Here is a 17,281-nt window from a genome sequence, read left to right as displayed (position 1 = left end):
AAAGTATCCCCCAAATTTTTTTTTGAAAAAAAACCCAAAATTTTTAAAAAAAAAAAAAAAAAAAAAAAAAAAAAAAATCATAGATTAACATTAACTTTTTAAATGACAAAACCATAAAGGTTTATAAACTCAACAAATCTGGAGTTAAATCTTCTACAACAATTACAGATTCTTTAAAAGGCAGCTTTAAATTTGCAAAATTTTTATTTCCATTTTACTTTTGGGTATGTGTGAGAAATAAAAACAAATAAATAGTGAACTTGCCAACCTTCAGTGACCTTTTGTGTCAGACCCCCAGCTGTGAAGCGGTCTCACTTAAAGAAACACTGACCCCCCACACAGAGAGAAAACACAGTCCGATTTTTACGCCGACCGGACTCGGGGAAAGAACACAAGGAACCTTCTGCTAACCCGCGCATCGGTTTCTAACTTGGACTTCTGGAGCGTGTTCTCTTTCCCACCCGGGCCTCCATCTGCCATCTGAGAGGAGCAGAGGAAGCTTGGCTCTGATCTGTTATCAGCTGATGCCCTTTTCCAACTTGGGCCACATGATATGACTGAGTTTCCTATTTCAGTTCCTCACTCTGGACCTGGCTGCTTTCTGCTCTGCATGACTTCCTTGGGCAGCCCTGTCGTTTACAGATTACATAACAGCCGCGCCGTTTAATGCTGCTTTACTTTAATTTGATCAGTCTCAGAATATTATCTGTTTATCAAGATGTATGCTGTGATACAGTGAGATGCTTACTACTTAGCTCAGTCTTGCTTACATAAAGGTGAACCTTAAAAATAGTGAACAAGAAAAAATCTGGACATAAAAACAGACATTTAAAAAAAACAACCAAATCTGAGTAGGAATCAGGATTAAATATTAACTGCAGTAAGATCAATTTGTATGTATGATATATAACTTCTAATAACAATTGTACTTAATTTGTGTAGCTTTGTTGTGTTAAGTGCATAAAATGTTAATATCTACTTTATCCAAATTTTAATCGCGACACACAAGTAAGCAGTGAATAGTCCTGCTTAAATAACTCTTGGACATGCAAGAAGAGGAAGCCTCATCAAAGATCAACAAACATTTGTGGTCCAACCAAAGCATAAGAGCATAAACAATTATAACAGAGTCATAGACTGACTCAGTCCCACAAGTCTTCGCTCTCCAAGCGTGACGCAGCCACGCCTTGTCGTCACTACATTTCCATCCGACTACGACTACGATATTACATAAGTTGGAGAAACGATGATAATGTAATTTGCTCCTAGAGTGGGTTCATGTTATTTAGAACATTGGGTAGTGATTAACTTAGCCCACTCTGTGCATATGTCTATAAAGAAAGAGGAATTTAATCTGATGATCTTTTAAAAACGTTTTTGGCCCATTTTAGGAACTACTTTTGACTGCACACGCTTTAAACTGGTGCCTTATGTGGAATTCTGTTTTCTTGCCTTTTAAACTTTAAAGCACCTTATTCGTGTTTTACGTTCTCTTTTCTTGGAGTAAAAGTTGATAGTATGTTTTGTAATTTTACTGCAATTATCAACTTTTGATGTTTTAATCGTGTGTGTTTGTGTGTGTTTGTGTGGAAAAAGAGTCCATAAACACCTGGTTATTCTCCGTCAGTCATCCTGCAGGAGCATGTTATGAAAGAGGCTGATGTATTTTAAATACTGTAATATGATCATAATACCCCTTGGCGGACATGCTTGTGTGTGTGTGTGTGTGCGTGCATTTAACTGTGTGACACTTCTTGTGGGTTTGTGCCAGGTGGATCTTGATTTCTATCATATGCCAGCAGTGTGTGCACTTGCAATGTTCTCCGTCCCACAGCTCGCTGTCATGGTAACTTTACAAACATGATCATAAACACAAGTGTTTTCAGTGTCACTGTGATGATTTTTATGTGTGTGAAGTTTTGTGCTCAAAAGCAGGAACATTTCCCTCCGTCAAACTCAGTGTGGCCTTTGTTTTATCTGTCCATCCGTCCATTGAACCGCCGCTCCGATGTGCCAAATGGTGAACTCTTGATTTTTAAATTTTAAAATGACCTGAAGTATTCAGGACTCGAAAAAGGAGTTTTTACTTGAAAATGTCTCGGTTATCATAACGGTGATTTTTACTTAAATCTTTTCTACACAAATCAAGTTGCTTTGTTTGTTCCGTTAAAATGTCTGGTGTGTATTTGTTTAGCAGAGGAAAATATAACAACAAAAACTAAATACCCCAAATTATAAGTTTGGAATTTAAGCAAAAACTTTGGATAGTACTGCTCAACTTTGTGCATTTCAGTCTCTATGTGATTTTATAAAAAATATTATCATGTTTAACTTTATTAACTTATGTGAGTTTACGAAGAACACAGACAATCTGAATCTTTGCTTTGTTTTTTTGGTATTGGTTTCCTTTATTAGTTTTTTTTTTTAATGTAAAATAGGCAGACAATATTTCATGCTTTTTGAACCTCCAGACTACATGTGATTCATTTCAGTTAATGTTGACATTATTTTTAAAACAAGAAAATGTTTGATGGACTAAAAGATTACAAACTTTAATACAACCTACCTTTTTTTTCGGACTATAAGCCGCTACATTTCATCCTAAGTTTTGAACCATGCGGATTGTAGCCCGGTGCGGCTTTTCTGTGGATTTTTCTTCAACCGCCAGGGGGCGCTTTAGCAGGAAGTGAATCATTGGAAGTCAAAATTGAAAATCAAAGAAGAAAGTGCTAATTTTCATTTAGAACAAGCACATGCAAGAAGCAGGCACGATGGAGAAATTTCTTCAAACTCGTATGATGCAGCTTTTAAGTTGAGGGCCATCGATCTGGCAGTACAGGAGGGAAATAGAGCTGCTGCATGTAAGCTTGGTGTGAATAAAACCAGGGTTCGGCTTTGGTGAACGATGGAGATACCAGCGGCTTAGACAGGTGCGGCTTATACATGTACGTTTCCAGGTTTTTTTTGTTGTTGTTGTTGTTGTTGTTGTTTTTAAATTGTAGGAGCGGCTTATAGTATGGTGCGCTCTGTAGTCCGGGAAATACAGTAGTTTATTTTTAAGACTTAAAATCTTGATAATCCACTTCTTTGTGCCCCAACAGTTCTGACCCATCAGGGCAGATACAGAGGGCCTCTAGATCAGGAGTGTTTTCCCAACAAGAAGAATCAGATTTAACCTTGATATCTTGCAGCTTCTTTGTGTAAAACTGCATGAGAAAAAGTTAACTTCACTGTGGAAACTTAAAACAGCAGGGGAAACCGTTTCTGCCATTAATTTTCACTCTGTTTTAAGGTTTAAAAAAACAAAACAAAACAGATGCTTCCCGGCGCATCACACAGAGAAACATTTGTAATCCGGATTTTTCAACTGAATTTATAAACAGTCTTTGGGCCCACATTTCTAAACATTGTTAGGTGATTTAATATCTCCAGCTGGTGTTTGCAGATCTGGCTCAAAACGGTGTGTGTTTGTAGCATCATACACAGCAGGAATTGAAACCGCCGACTGTTTAAAAAAAAAAAAAATTCTTTGCAAAACTTAACTGTTGATACAGACATGTCAGTCTGCACAGAGTGAACGGTGTGGATAAACAAAGTCCACCAGAGAGCGGTTCAGACACGTAGTGGAGGATGTTTAGAAGGACTTTATGGCTTTGTAATTGCACTCTGGTTGTTAAACGAACTTTTTCCAAGTTTGGTTTTTATACAGAACTAACACAAAGCTGAAACAACTGTGGTCTACATCGGGCATCAGGGAAATCTTTTGGCGTCAGATACAGTTTCAGTAAGTGAAGCAGCAGACTGATAAAAATACGAATAGCAGGACTTTTTTTAGATTCTTGGTGACATTGGTGAGCATGGTAAAATGGTATATAACACAATACTTTGCAAACGTCAATCAGTACAAACAAATGGTGCATGATTTTGAAGAAAGGGAACGGATATATAAATCAAGTGCTCCAAATACCTGCAAAATTCATTCCCTTTATTAATAAATAGACTCCACATTTGTGTGACATAATCTCAGCATAAATCCAGCTGTTCTGTGAATGGCTCAGGTGTTTTATTTATTTATTTATTTATTTATTTTTTTGGAGAACATAAGTTATTAAATGGTATCAAGAAAACCAAGAAACACACCAAAGATGTGGAAACGTTTAAAGCTGTGAAAAGAGCTTTAAAAGCTTTTCAACATCCCAGAGCACTGGTTATTCAATCATCTGAAAACGGAAAGAGTATGGCGCTACAGCAGATTGGACAAGATGTGGCTATTTACTTAAACAGGCCAAGCAAGGAGAGTATCGGAGAAGCAGACAATGGGCCTATGGTAACTCTAAAGGTGCTTCAGAGATCCACAGCTCAAGTGGGGAGGAAAAAATGCTGAAATAACTATTGTACAAATCAGGCTTTTTGTGAAAAAGTGGCAAGAAGAAAGCGTTATTGAAGGACTGGAAAAAGAAGTCCCATTTACATAATTGATCTAACCCTAAACATTATCCTGAAAGTGGTTTCATATTGAGACTGTAATCTTTAGTTAAGATTAGCCTGAACAAAAATGCATGCCAGACTTAACTTAAAATGATTTGTAAACAATAGATGATGTCTTTTATATTAACAATTTAATATTTTGTTTTGGTCCGTCATAAAATCCCAAAGTTTGTGTTTTTAACATGAGGACAAAGGTTAAGGGGGTATGAATACTTTTGCAAAGTGCCGTTTCTGCACAGTCAACAAATGTTATAGCCATTCAAAGTACATATTTTTTTTCTCCAAAGTACGTGCATGTTTCCTCTTTGCTCTTTGTCTCTGCGTGGCACACTGTAGGTGCTGAGCCTTTAAAAATCATTAAAGGATCAAAGGACCTGAGTCATGTGAGCTTTTGAGTGCCGTGGCAAACACTGCGGTTAGAAAACAAGTCCCAACAGCGTTTGAGGTTTTGACTGATTTAAAATCCAATGACTTAAAAAAGACAAACTGCCACGCTTTAATCTCAATTTACAGTTGGCTGTATCCAAAGCAAACAAGACAAGTGGATTTTCGGATGGGCACACTAATTGAAGGCTTGTGTGTGATTTAGTATAAACAGCAACACTGAGTGGATATGTTTTGGGTAGAAGAGGAGATGTGCAATCGTGCGAGCAGGTGCTATGAGAACGGAGAACTCCTGAAACGAGAAAGTGGTATTTCAGAGTGGTTTTCTTTTAATTTTCTCTTTCCACAGAGATGTTCTTTCCCACAGATGTTGGGAGTTTGAACCTCCCCCCGGGCCGTCAAACTCAAGTGACGTCACAGGACATTCTTCCCAGCGACTTCCTGGCTTTCGTGGCCCCGGCCTTCATCACCGTCTGCAGCATTCGCTTCCCGTGAGTGAGAGTTATCCCGTTTCCCGAGTTCCAAGAATTCTGCACCAGTGGCTGCAGGACAATATGCAACGCAAGTAAACAAGTACCTTTACTTGAGTTTTAAAATGTGTTGTGGAACATTCAGGTTCTCCTGTAAATGTCAAGAAAAAACCTTCCAAACCAAATTGAATGCATCTGCTATTAATGAGTGGAACTTTAACTGACTAGGTGTGTTTTAGCTCTTGCTTAACGTGAACTTGAACGCAGCCGTTCGATGCGCACATTACAGGTGACATTCCTACTCAAATGAGCTTATCTTGGTCTTCTCATTTGTTTACATCACAAAAGCCTGACAGTTTAACTAGGGTGTGCAGACTTTTGATGTGTACTGTACTGTAGTTTGGTTTCAATGACTGCCGACTTTATTTTCCTGTACTTGAAATGTGACAGTTGGAGACAAAGAGAAGAGAGGTTTTACAAGAGTAGCCTGTGCTGGTTCAACCAGTCAGACATGATCAACCATCGATCCAGGTTTATGATTTTCCTTTTATTATGTGTATATATACTTCAGACTGTGTTTGCCTTGCGGACATATGTTGCAGGGGGAAAACGCATATATTGGACCTATAGGACATAAATATGCATACACAACTAACTACACAACTAACTATATAAATGTCTACTGTGAACATTCCTTCAGGTAAAGAAGTGTCTTCTGCATGCACACAGATGCAACTCTTCCAGTGTGGTGCTCATCTATACATGTGGGCACATGCTGCTTCACTTTAAAGCATACCTTTTATACATATTGGAAAGCACACATGCACCCAGTCAAGATGATTCCTATAATTCCCACCTGTAAAGATCCACTTTGCACACATTAAGCAAAACAATTTTCTGGATCAAAGCCTGTATGTTATTCTGTAGCTTAAAACAGAAATAGTTTATTGTATTTTATGGTTATCACTGGACGGTGATCTAGATCATTTGAAATCTCAGATTTTATTTTGTTTTTCTGGTATTTTATTGCCATCATGATAACTTCTTTGCTTATTTATGATCCTGCTTATTCCGTTTCTTGGTCAAAACCACTGAAGCTAAAAAAAAACAAACAAACAAAAAAACAATACAATCAACTTATCAGTCTAGATTACCCTAAAATAGCTGTCCACATTCCTGCTGTTCCTTCTTTTTCCAAACTGGAACTTGAAAAAGACCTACGTGCAAATAAACTCCAACAATGAATCTAACATTAGGAAATTACATGATTAGCACCCATGCCAATCACAGAGCTACATAATTATCTCAAACACTAAAGATCTTGAAACCACCGCTCTAATTTACTCTTGAGAAAGCCCTTCAGCACTGAATTATTAATACCAGTTCATTAACTTGGTCCCGGCATTCCAGCATTGTAGCAGACTGGGGTCCAGCTACAGCAATAACATATCTTATGGAGGCCTACTGTTTAGTGGCTCCAGTTGCTTAATATGCCTGATCAACACTTTTGTGTTACTGCTTTGCTTGTGGAAAAGAAATGTAAGTGGTTTGCCCGACAGACGCCGAGGATGTTTGTTTTTCACTGTGAAAGTCATGCACCAATACACTCACACTGCTGAGAACAGTAGAGGTAACTAAACATCAGTATGGCTATTTATTCAACTCCACAGAAGCCCATAAATAAAATGTTTAGATGTTTGCACAGGGAGATGTGATGCTGGAAAAAAAAAAAAAATATGTGAAGCATAGTTTTGGTCATGGGAAATGTTGAAAGTGCAACACAAGTGTGTCTATATGATCTTTCTATGGCACGCAACAGAAATAGTTTCTTGTGCTTTATGGTCATCAGTGATCAATAAATATAATCCAAATCATTTTAAAGTTCGGACTTTACATTCATGACTTTTCTAAAGTCATGATTGCATTAATAGACAATGGTTGTGGATTGTGCGTGAAACAAGAATTTATGACTTCCACTTCTGTTATGGATTCATGCAGAGAAGAATTAATAAGTATAAATAACAGTGGCTTTGTGTCCCAGTAGGCCTGATCTCACTGTGACGAAGCTAACGCTAGCTCCATCAGCACCACAGACGCAGTGAGGCGCTTCATTGACAATGGCTAGATGATGTAAGCCTGAACCACTGCTGCAAGCAATAAAAACAATTCCTTAATGCTTTGCCTCAACTTTAGATCTTTATACCTCTGGAAAATCTTACATTACGCCTCTGGATTGGCAACGATCCAATTTTGGACACAAGTTCTTGTCATTTTTTCACAAATTTGTTCTGTAAACTTGCATTATGCCCTTTGTACCTCTGATTAGACACGACACCCACCTCCAAAGCTTGTAATTTAAATCTGCATTCCTTTTTTTTTAAATACACTTATGTATACGTCTGCATTTGTATACATGCACATAGAAGCTGCCAGGCATGCATGCAACACCAAGCAGAAAAATTCAGGTCTGGGTTTGTTCCCACAGACACTCACTTTGTCTTATCCAGTGACCTAACCGCTTTGCCGAAGGGCAGGGAAACACAGATAGAAAGAGGTCTGTATTTACCTCCGAGTGACCTCAGTCTTAACACAAACGCATAAGCCCAACAACCTAGCGAATAGCAACACATTCCATCGAGAAAGTCGAGGACAGTTACAATAAATGTCACTTCTCGTTTTAGCACCACTTCTTATGAAACAAGTTCAGAAAGGAGTTCTGTATTCGTATCCGAACTACGTGCATGGACTCTTTGTTTAATGATGAAATATTTACCTGAAAGAAAAACGTATATCCAGTAATGTTTTTTTGTTGTTGTTGAAGAGAAGAGTACATAAGGAGTCACAAAAGTGCCTCAGACAAGATTGAGAGTGAATGAGAGAAGCTAGCTTTACAGGCCTAGTGTGCGTTTGTGATTTATGTGCATCTGCTGGGGTGTGTGCATGCATACTTGAGTTGTAGTGTTGTAGAGTCCCAGCGAGCCAGCCCAGGCGTTAGAGAGAGGGGCTTCCTGCTGCTTCTTGGCAAGCGCGACTAGGACGAAGTGGACAAAGACGAAAAAGCGTGGCACAAAACTCTCAGCCCAAACTCCGCTCGTCGTGATTTATTCCTGTGCTCTGAGGAGCCACTTAACTTAATTTGACATTACTGTCATCATAAACCGTATCATGCAGAGAGCAGAATGAGTCTGTCACTAGCTGAAAACAAGATTCCAGCCCAAGGGGAAGCAGAGTTTGTGGTGACAATAATGGTGCCAGATAACTGCTCTTTTTCACCCTGACAATGTAATTATGAGTTTACGAGAAAGGAGGAGAGCAAGAGACGGGGAGACGGGGGTCATGATTTAATTGTTTATATCTGACACTCTATAGTATCAGTCAATCTAGGCTTTATTGGGCTCATGCAAACTCTGAGAAAAAGGGGGAAATTGTTTGTGAACTGCCTTTTTAAAGCTGCAACTTGGCCTAAATTGGCAGTGCCCACATTGAAAAGCTAAATTCTCCTTGAATGAAAGTTTTACAATCAAACAAGAAAAATACTTTGGTATCTGTGACAATTGAAGACGAGCCTTTCAAACTTAGGAATCATACACCAGCAGTTGAATATAGTGGTGGAAGCGTCATGCTATGGGCTGTTTTACTGGAGAAAAATGCAAGAGTAGGATACAGGAATTACCTAAAAAATCGTCAATTTTGTCTCAGATTATGAACATAATTGGGTGGTTCAAATGGACAATAATCCCAAACACACACCAGAAGTCCTAAGAGGCTTTTAATTCGATATGTTGTCAGACTGTATGCAAATATGAATACTCGTGAGTGCAATTTTTTACACACTATATATAAAAAGAAGATGAAAGAAAATCCACATGCTGCCAGAATGATGAGTCATATTGAAATGAAAGTAAAATTTTGAAATCAGATGCACATCACCCGGTAATCATTAACATCTCTTTTGCTTTCCAGCTGTTCAAAGTTGAACCATTTTTTGATTAAGCTTAACTGATCACCATAAATGCAGCTAATCGGAGTTGACAGTACTATCATTTTTAAGTTCAGTTTTCAAATGACTGCATGGAAAACAAGTGAAACAACGGGTCAAAAATGAAAATGTGTCATAGGGTGTGTGTTTACTCTCCCCAGATGGGGGCAAGGAATTTCACCCAGCCATGTTCTGAACCCGTTTCTGATCAGTTTGTTAAAATATAAACTGATCAAATATATATTCACTTGGAGTGCCTTGCAACAGGATTTACACCACTTGAATGTTTTCGTATTTAACAAACATCAGCGCGTTTTATTGAGATTATTTGTGATCGGCTAACAAAGTAGGAGATATTTTATTAGAAAGAGGGGAAATAATCCTTTCATATTTATTTATTTATTTATTTATTTATTTATTTTTATTTTTATTTTTTTACAAATTAAAGGTAATGTTCTGAATGGGTTGTCAGATCGTCAGTCATTACAACAGTTTAAAGTCTCGTCTCATTTGGAGATTACACTCAAAAGTTTCCAGAATCGCAAAGACAATCGCACAGCTTCTTGTACTTCACACCCCCTGCCTGAATGTAACAGTTACACACACACACACAAAGTTCTGCAATATAATGTAGGGATGGAAAATGAACGTAATAACGCATATAAATATTAAATTGTGCAGACTTGCCCAACAGTGGCCCCTCTTCTTCCATTGTCTGACAAAGTCACTGACTAACCAGTTCAGACTTGTTTACCTTGAAGAACCGACTCTGACTGCCATACAGGAAAGGCTGCTGGGATTCAAGTTGTCAAAGTTCTGTTTACACCTTGACATTAGGACAGGGGATATACATCCACACTGATTTATGAGGGACCTCAGAGGTTTTAGGGTGAACAAAAAGTTCTGGGAACTACCTTAGGAGCTGTTGGAATAAAGTCCTGTTGTCTGTGTGACTAAACTGCCTATATCGGACAGACAAGTTGCTTTCAAGCTGAAAGACATTCCATGCCTTTCAGCAACTCGAGATTTGCAACTTCCCATTACTTTAAACATATTGGTTTTTTTCTCACTGGGGGAAAAACAAACAAATATATATATTATGGGGTTGTTTAGTTTCTACATCAGATTAAGAGAGTCATCTTTGATGTGATGCTATGTTGATAATCTATTATACTTGAATAACTTGCAGATTTTGTTTCTGTGCAATGTCTGACAACTTTTATAATCAAATGCTGGAGAAGACAGGCAACGTGAGGACTTCCCAGGAGTTTTGCGCCTGAGTTTTTCCAAATGCCTTGGCCAACAAGAACTTTGTTCTGGTTCTTGGAAATCAGAGTGACCTGTAGCTGACTTAAGGCCTGAACTGAGGAGCTGGGGGGGGAAATGACTAATGAATACACAGACCTGAATACATGTGCCTATGGGGAAAATAAACAGAGAAAACCTGAAGGATTAACTAAGGAATTTGGTGAATTTACTAGTTCTATTTTGGGTCGCTTTCAGTATTTCTAGTGCTGACTTATGACAACAGGATTCAAAAGGTTGTAGAGGTAAACAATATCTATTATTGACCAATTCATATATTTTTTTTGTTTTTCTTAGTTTCTCCATAGGATATGAATAGAAAGGCAACAATCAATTATTTGAGTATAAGTGGTAATCTAAATCTAAATTTTCTTTCCAGATTATGGCTTCATCAGTGTAAAAGAAGCCATTTCCTTCAAAAGCCACACATCTTCACACACATTGCGTCAAAAGTCGTTTAAAAAAAAAAAAAAGACTGTTGACAGAATCGGATAGGAGATGGTATCGCAAAAAGAGCAGTATTGCTTCTAAACATAGAACATTCGTTCGGAGTGTTCTCTCTTTTACTAACATCGAAACTTGACTCTCGTGCTTTGAGAGGCCATGTGATTATTTCTAAGTCTTTATCAGCACTCCACACACTGCTGCCGTGCGCTATACATAGAGAGTGACTTGGAGGTGCAAAGCCTTCACACCATGGAAATAGATTCATCATGATGGCTACACACACAGACGGATGAAAAACTCAGGAGTCCAAATGAAATATCCCGGGTTCAGTCAATGTTATCATCCCGGATCACAGCTAGACGGGATTTAAGGTTACGCGTTAATTCTTAGGAATTGCGTCATGGCACTGCGGCGATGTGAAATGAAGAAAAAAGATCTCAAATAGTATCCCCTAACAGTCTGAGTCAACGTGCTATTAATTTCAGACCCTTCGGTTATTGTGCAACATCAGCAGAGGTTTGAATTTGTAGGTCAAACCACATCTAATCTCACTACACAGCTGGGACTAAGATATTTCTCTCGCGCATTGTCGCTGGCATTTATAGTCACACATACATTATGATCACAATGTCTTTAAAGTTGCAGTAGCTACCATCTGTTCGCTCAAACAACACGCGAGTGGCATGGCTGAGGCATCAAACAGTCTTAGTTATCCAACAGGATGTACACTTTGCTATGCCCTAGAGGCTCACTACAACACGAACTCATTTCAGTGTTGATGATATGCTTCTCATTTCATCTGTCGACAGATATTAAAGCCACCAGCGGTGAATAGTTGCGGTGAGGACTTGGCCACACATCTTTGTGCAAAGCCATATGTCGCAACAGACATAAGCGACGGCAGATTGTGGCTAGAAGCTCCTCTGTGAGGTGTTGAGCTTCTGCTATCTCTGTAGCTGCGTACCAACACCACAAAGGACAATGTTTTCCTTTCTTACTGAGGCTGTCGGCACAAATAAGGTTCATTCTTACAGGGTGACTCACTCAAACGTGGATACGTGTTTAGAGTTGGACTGGTTGTGTAATTTCATTAATTGATGGCTGGCAGGTTTGACTGGATCTAGAAAGTGTACACGCCATTGTTTTAGATGTAAACAAATCAGACTGCTGTATGTTTAGCTTGTATATAACTCTGTTCATTATCCATCCAGCCATCTGTTGTCTTTATTTGTGTGTCTTTGCAGGTTCCTGGGGAGCTGGTGTCTGTCTGGAGATAGAAGTGTCATAAATATACAGATTAAATATGATGCTGTTGTCATTGTGACAAAGTAAACTCTCCATCCTTTTGTGTCAGATTTTTATCCTGTCGGTGACCTTCTCTTCTTCGCCTGCTCCTAAAACCTACAATGGCTCCATTAGAATCCATTATTAACCTTCACACCTTGGTCCTAATTGATATTTGATTGATGTTGCGATCACGTCTCTGTCTCGGAACAGTGTACAGACTCTGAACCTAAACCTTAAAGAGGCAAGCGGCAACCCTCTGATCCTCAGCTCTCACTTGCGCAGGACATACCACAGCTGCGTGGCGCAGCCAAGACAGGAGCAGTGATTCAGAGGGACAGATATGCCAGGAGGGACGCAACAAAGATGAAAGAGAAAAGGGAGACGTAAACGTAAACGGAGGGAATGCAGTGAAGAAGAACCAGAGCAAAGCAGGAAAACTTCTCTTATTCATCCGACTTGGTCCGTCTGTTTGGGACGCACTAACCTGCAGTGGGCCGCTGGCTGGCATGGTGGATCTCATTGACGCCAGGTCGATGTCGCGTCCCTGCTCTCCTCTCTCCGTCTTCCCCAGTCCCTGCATCATCAGGCCTGCAGCGAGCGCTCCAGAAGTCGAGCTAAACACACGCTTTAGAGTCGCTCCCACAGCAGCGAAAAAATGCCAATGCGACGATGGCAGAGGTGGTTGTGAAAGGAAGATGCCCTGGAAGCCAGGCGCCGAGCACCAAGTAAGGCCAGGCAGGACAACAGAGGGACAAACAAACGGCTTATTCAGTCCATCCTGGTCTCCTCCTCTCACCGATTCACACTTTGCAATCTGTCTGTCTGATGCTCTCTTCTTCTTTTTTTTTTTCTTTTTTTTTGTCTTTTTAGACACTTAATCTATTGTAGTTTGTTAAAACCTGGAAAACAATCATAATTCACAGTGGAAAAATATTCTCCAATATTTGAAAATTATCAGTACTATTGCCACACTACCATTCCTACTTTGGGTTTTCTGCAAGAAATTCACTGGAACACAACAATAGACTTTCAGGAGACTCACCGCTTTGTCTCCTCGAGAACAGAACGCTGGCTGTCGGCAATTGAAATATGGCAAATGTTAATTATTCCCACTTAAAAGCGTAATGTTTGGCCTCATTTAATGTCAGGCAGTTTTCAAAAAGTGTCAGTAAATATCTGGTTACAACTATATATTCTAGATTAGGTCTTTATCAAGTAAAGGTAAAGATTTTCACCTGCTTGTTATAGTCATTCTCCTGTAGGTTTCTCTCTAATAATGAGACCCGGCTCATCGTGTAATTTCATTTCTCTTGAGCTGATTAAACTTCCAGAAAGTCCCCGGAATATGAGCTGATGCTGCCTGAGCAACGGGTTTTGTTTTTGTTGCTTCATTCTCCTTCTCCCTGCTGTCTTTTGAGGATTTTGAGGCTGTTCAAAAGGCTGTGATAGATTTTTTTTTATACTTATGTGTACTTTATTGGACTGAAAGTGACTAAATTAATCCCTAAATTGGAGGTTAAACACAAACCCACAGGCATTTAATTTCTGTTCCCAGAAGAAGCTTGCACAAGACGGCTCATTTAGCCAAAACCTTTTTATTTTCTGGTTCCAAGAAGGAAAAAAAAAACAAAAAAAAAAAACAAGATTATTTGGAGGATGACATTTACAGATCCTCCTCCAAACGATAAATCCTGATGTCGACAGAACAGCTTAAGTTATTTGGTAAACATATTTGCTTATCTCTCCCAGTGTTAGGTTTGTACCAGGTGGATAAATACTACTTTGGAAAGGTTTTGGTTTACCTAAGATGAAAGACTGAGGTTTGAGAGGGAATGCATTCACAGATTCTAGATTGCTTATACGTCTCAATATTTCCGTATGTTTTGCTTCGAATCTTTTGGTGTGGTGTGAAGCAATTGCCCTGCAAGCTTCCGGCTTTCAAACTTCAGTTTTTTCATGACCATTTTCAGAAGGATTACGGTAATCTTTGAACCATTTGAACCTCACATATTTATGACTTAAGCACAAATCTGGTACCCCGTTATGTTGACGTGTAAACAAATTCTGAAAATAAAATCTGAAAATTCATAAAGCGCAAGATGTAAAATGTTCTAAGGGAAATGAATACTAGCAGCATGCCTCAGAAATAGTATTGTAGCACAATAAAAATGACACCCATTGCAGTATAATTAAAAATACGCTATGTCCAGAAATATCAGGAACTGTTCATTTAAAAACGCTTCAAGCCTATAAAATGAATTTCAGGCTATAACTGTGTAAACAATTAGAAAACACAAGTTAGATCCTAACCTGTAAATTGATTCATGCGCAAATGTGTTTTGCCAAAGTGTTAAACAAAAAGTGTTTAAGGAAAATTTAATTTTCCAAGTAGTTATTCTTAAGAAACGGCAACCGAGAGAAATGGTGGAGGTGTGTCAAATTACAGAGGAACTGGCAACGAGTCTCGCAGAGTCGCACCTCTCTGGAACGAACTGCGGCTGTTAATATTTACAGCCGTTCAGAAGGCACGGTAGAGTCTATACCACGGTTTATGGCAGCACTTCACTCCCCGTTGTTGGCTGCCAGCTAATAACTGATGTAATAATGATACTGCACACCGTCATGCTGACATTTTGATTAGTTTGGCATCTGATCAAAAGGAATGTCTATTTACCAACACCTTCATATTTCACCATGTCTTTGGGAAATCCTGGGTTCTGTTTTTTTTGTTGTTGTTCTCCCATCCGTCTTCCTAGGTTTCTGTTTCCTGGTATGAAGTTTCTCCTGAGACGAAACTCATCATGTCATCATAGGAGGAGTGCATCTCATTGCAACTATACTCTCCTGGGGGTTTGATTGGTGTTTTCGTCACTATGGACTCCTTCACAGGTTCAGTTTTCTAAGGCCATTCGAGTACCACTGGATTTGATGGGCTTCGTTTGAATGTGAAGCGGTAACTGACTTTACTGCCCACTTGGTATCTTAGCCTTTTCTGTTCTCCATTCTTGGTCATGCCACCTGATAACACCACCACGCAAATTTAAAATTCAAAATCCGCATAAGTTTCCTAAACGTGTGGAAGGTTTTCTGCATCGCCATCGTCAGTTTTAGTCATGGTGAGAACATGGATCTCTTGGCTGTCATGAGGGGATGTAGGTTAGGTTTTTATCTGTACAGATACAGCGTCCTATGTGTGTTTATTTTAACCTGGTAAGACATCATTAAATATGTTGTCAGACCTCGTCTTTTTAAAGTACGTTCATGTGCATTGCAGAGCGACGAACTCAAGACTCCTGCTTGCAGGAACATTCCTTGCAGGATCTTTATCACCAGAATAGAGGCCGTTCTCGATGTGGCAGTGAGCTATATGGATAAAACTGACTTGACTGAGCTTGCCGTGACAAATTATCACTCGTTCTCCCCTAGAGTCATGTGAATCAATTAAGAAAAATGACTCATGTAGTTTGCGAACATGAAAGTGATCAACATTTCATCTCATACATAGCTGTGGTGGAGAGAACAGCATCAAAGTGAAGTGCTGTTGCATTAATCATCAAGAGAAATTGTTTTTTTTTTTTCTTTCTTCAAAACATCTGCAGGCATGACATAGAAATCTAAAAAACAAAAAAAAACAGAGTTCTGTTAATGGTAAGCTCAGATAAGTTGGGTGTGATTAATGTATATGTCAAGTATATGAGACATTTCTAGCAATTGGAGACCGGCAGGATAATTAAAGTTTCCTTGAAATGGCAACTGCTTTTAAAAACCTTGTAAACAATTTGCGTGAGAAATGTTGCAGAAACTCAATAAATCCAAGAGGACATTAGATGTGATCTCCACTGTGACTCGGTAGGAGAAATCGATTGCGTCTGATAATAGTGGAGGAAAAGTCAACGATTGCAGGTTAGAAAAACCGACTGTTTAGTCATTAAGAAATCCTCCAAAACGTTAAAAATGCTGTCAAAGTTTTCCCATCTCTACACACCTTTTCTGACTTCTTTGACTAGAAGACTTGGCAATTTAGTGACCTATTAAAACCCAAATAGGCCACTAAACTAGAGCAGGGGAATTGTGCGCAATTTTCACTTATTCTGCAAGCTTTTGGCTTTTCATTACAAGTGGAACGTCATAAACTCTCGTCTGCCCTTCAACCTGTCAACGTTTTCCCATTACTTTTATTTTCCTTCTGATCATGTGAAGCACTTTGAATTGTTGCTGGAAATGTGCCACTCAAATAAAGCTGGCTTGTCTGGGTTGCCACAGTAAAAAAAACTATTTTGTAGAGGAGAAAAACGCTGCCATAACTCACTCCTGCTATTTGTGTGCTGGCTTTACTAAACAATGCAAATGCTTTCTGCTCACTCCATCCATCCACTGACGCAACTGACGAGCGTTAGGAACCACATTGGAACTACGTGTCTGAATTTGACTTTAGCTTGACTCATAAACTCTAGTTTGCAAATTTATGCATCATATTGCCTCACTTTTCCTGGGAGCCTTGTTTTTTTTTGTTGCAAAAAGTAGTACCTAAGAATAGCAACAAGTCCAAACAAGAAATGAGAAATTTCAGTTAACGTTCTTTATGTTTATGACCCATGTTTTATAATACCAAAATGAAAAATAAAAACTCTGTCACTGTTGTAAAACAAACACTTTCTGTGCCGCGTGGTTGTAAAATGAACTTAATAGCTAGCAGTTAGCGTATTTCATGACGCTAAACCTGTCTTTCGGCGTGAGCAGCAGTGTTTCTCAGGAACTGGCGTTTAAAACGGTTTTGTTCTGGTTTTGAATGATTCCCTAAAATCAGCTGAGGCAACATCTGTTTGCAGACTCTGTCTTTTGTCAGCCCGCTTTAGTTGTCTTTGTGTCATTTGTTCAGTGGCTCTTTCTGTTCCTCACAAAGAGAAGGCTTCAGCAGCTG

At 39.0% G+C, this 17,281-nt stretch overlaps 1 protein-coding gene and 1 long non-coding RNA gene across 6 annotated transcripts in view; one reads left to right on the top strand and one right to left on the bottom strand.

Moving 5' to 3' along the window:
• Nucleotides 1-12,838, top strand: part of LOC106943988 (uncharacterized) — a 19,123-nt gene extending 6,285 nt beyond the window's left edge. The window contains exons 2-3 of the long non-coding RNA XR_001424068.1: nt 5,222-5,363; nt 12,318-12,838. This is a non-coding gene — a long non-coding RNA (uncharacterized LOC106943988). The remainder of the gene's footprint in view (nt 1-5,221; nt 5,364-12,317) is intronic.
• Nucleotides 1-15,515, bottom strand: part of LOC106943947 (ninjurin-2) — a 35,268-nt gene extending 19,753 nt beyond the window's left edge. Inside the window, exon 1 of one of the 5 annotated variants that reach the window (XM_015027262.1) lies at nt 12,845-15,515. In XM_015027262.1, coding sequence (XP_014882748.1) covers nt 12,845-12,943 — 99 coding nt within the window. In that variant the 5' untranslated portion in view covers nt 12,944-15,515. The remainder of the gene's footprint in view (nt 1-12,844) is intronic. The other 4 variants (XM_015027246.1, XM_015027243.1, XM_015027258.1 and 1 more) reach the window with 4 other exon arrangements.
• Nucleotides 15,516-17,281: the final 1,766 nt, after the last annotated feature.

This window comes from Poecilia latipinna, unplaced genomic scaffold, assembly GCF_001443285.1.
Source record: "Poecilia latipinna isolate Pla-1442-1.1 unplaced genomic scaffold, P_latipinna-1.0 Scaffold100, whole genome shotgun sequence".
NCBI classification, from domain to species: Eukaryota; Metazoa; Chordata; class Actinopteri; order Cyprinodontiformes; family Poeciliidae; genus Poecilia; species Poecilia latipinna.
Note: the sequence above shows the minus strand (reverse complement) of the source record. Positions and strands in the feature narration are given on the sequence as shown.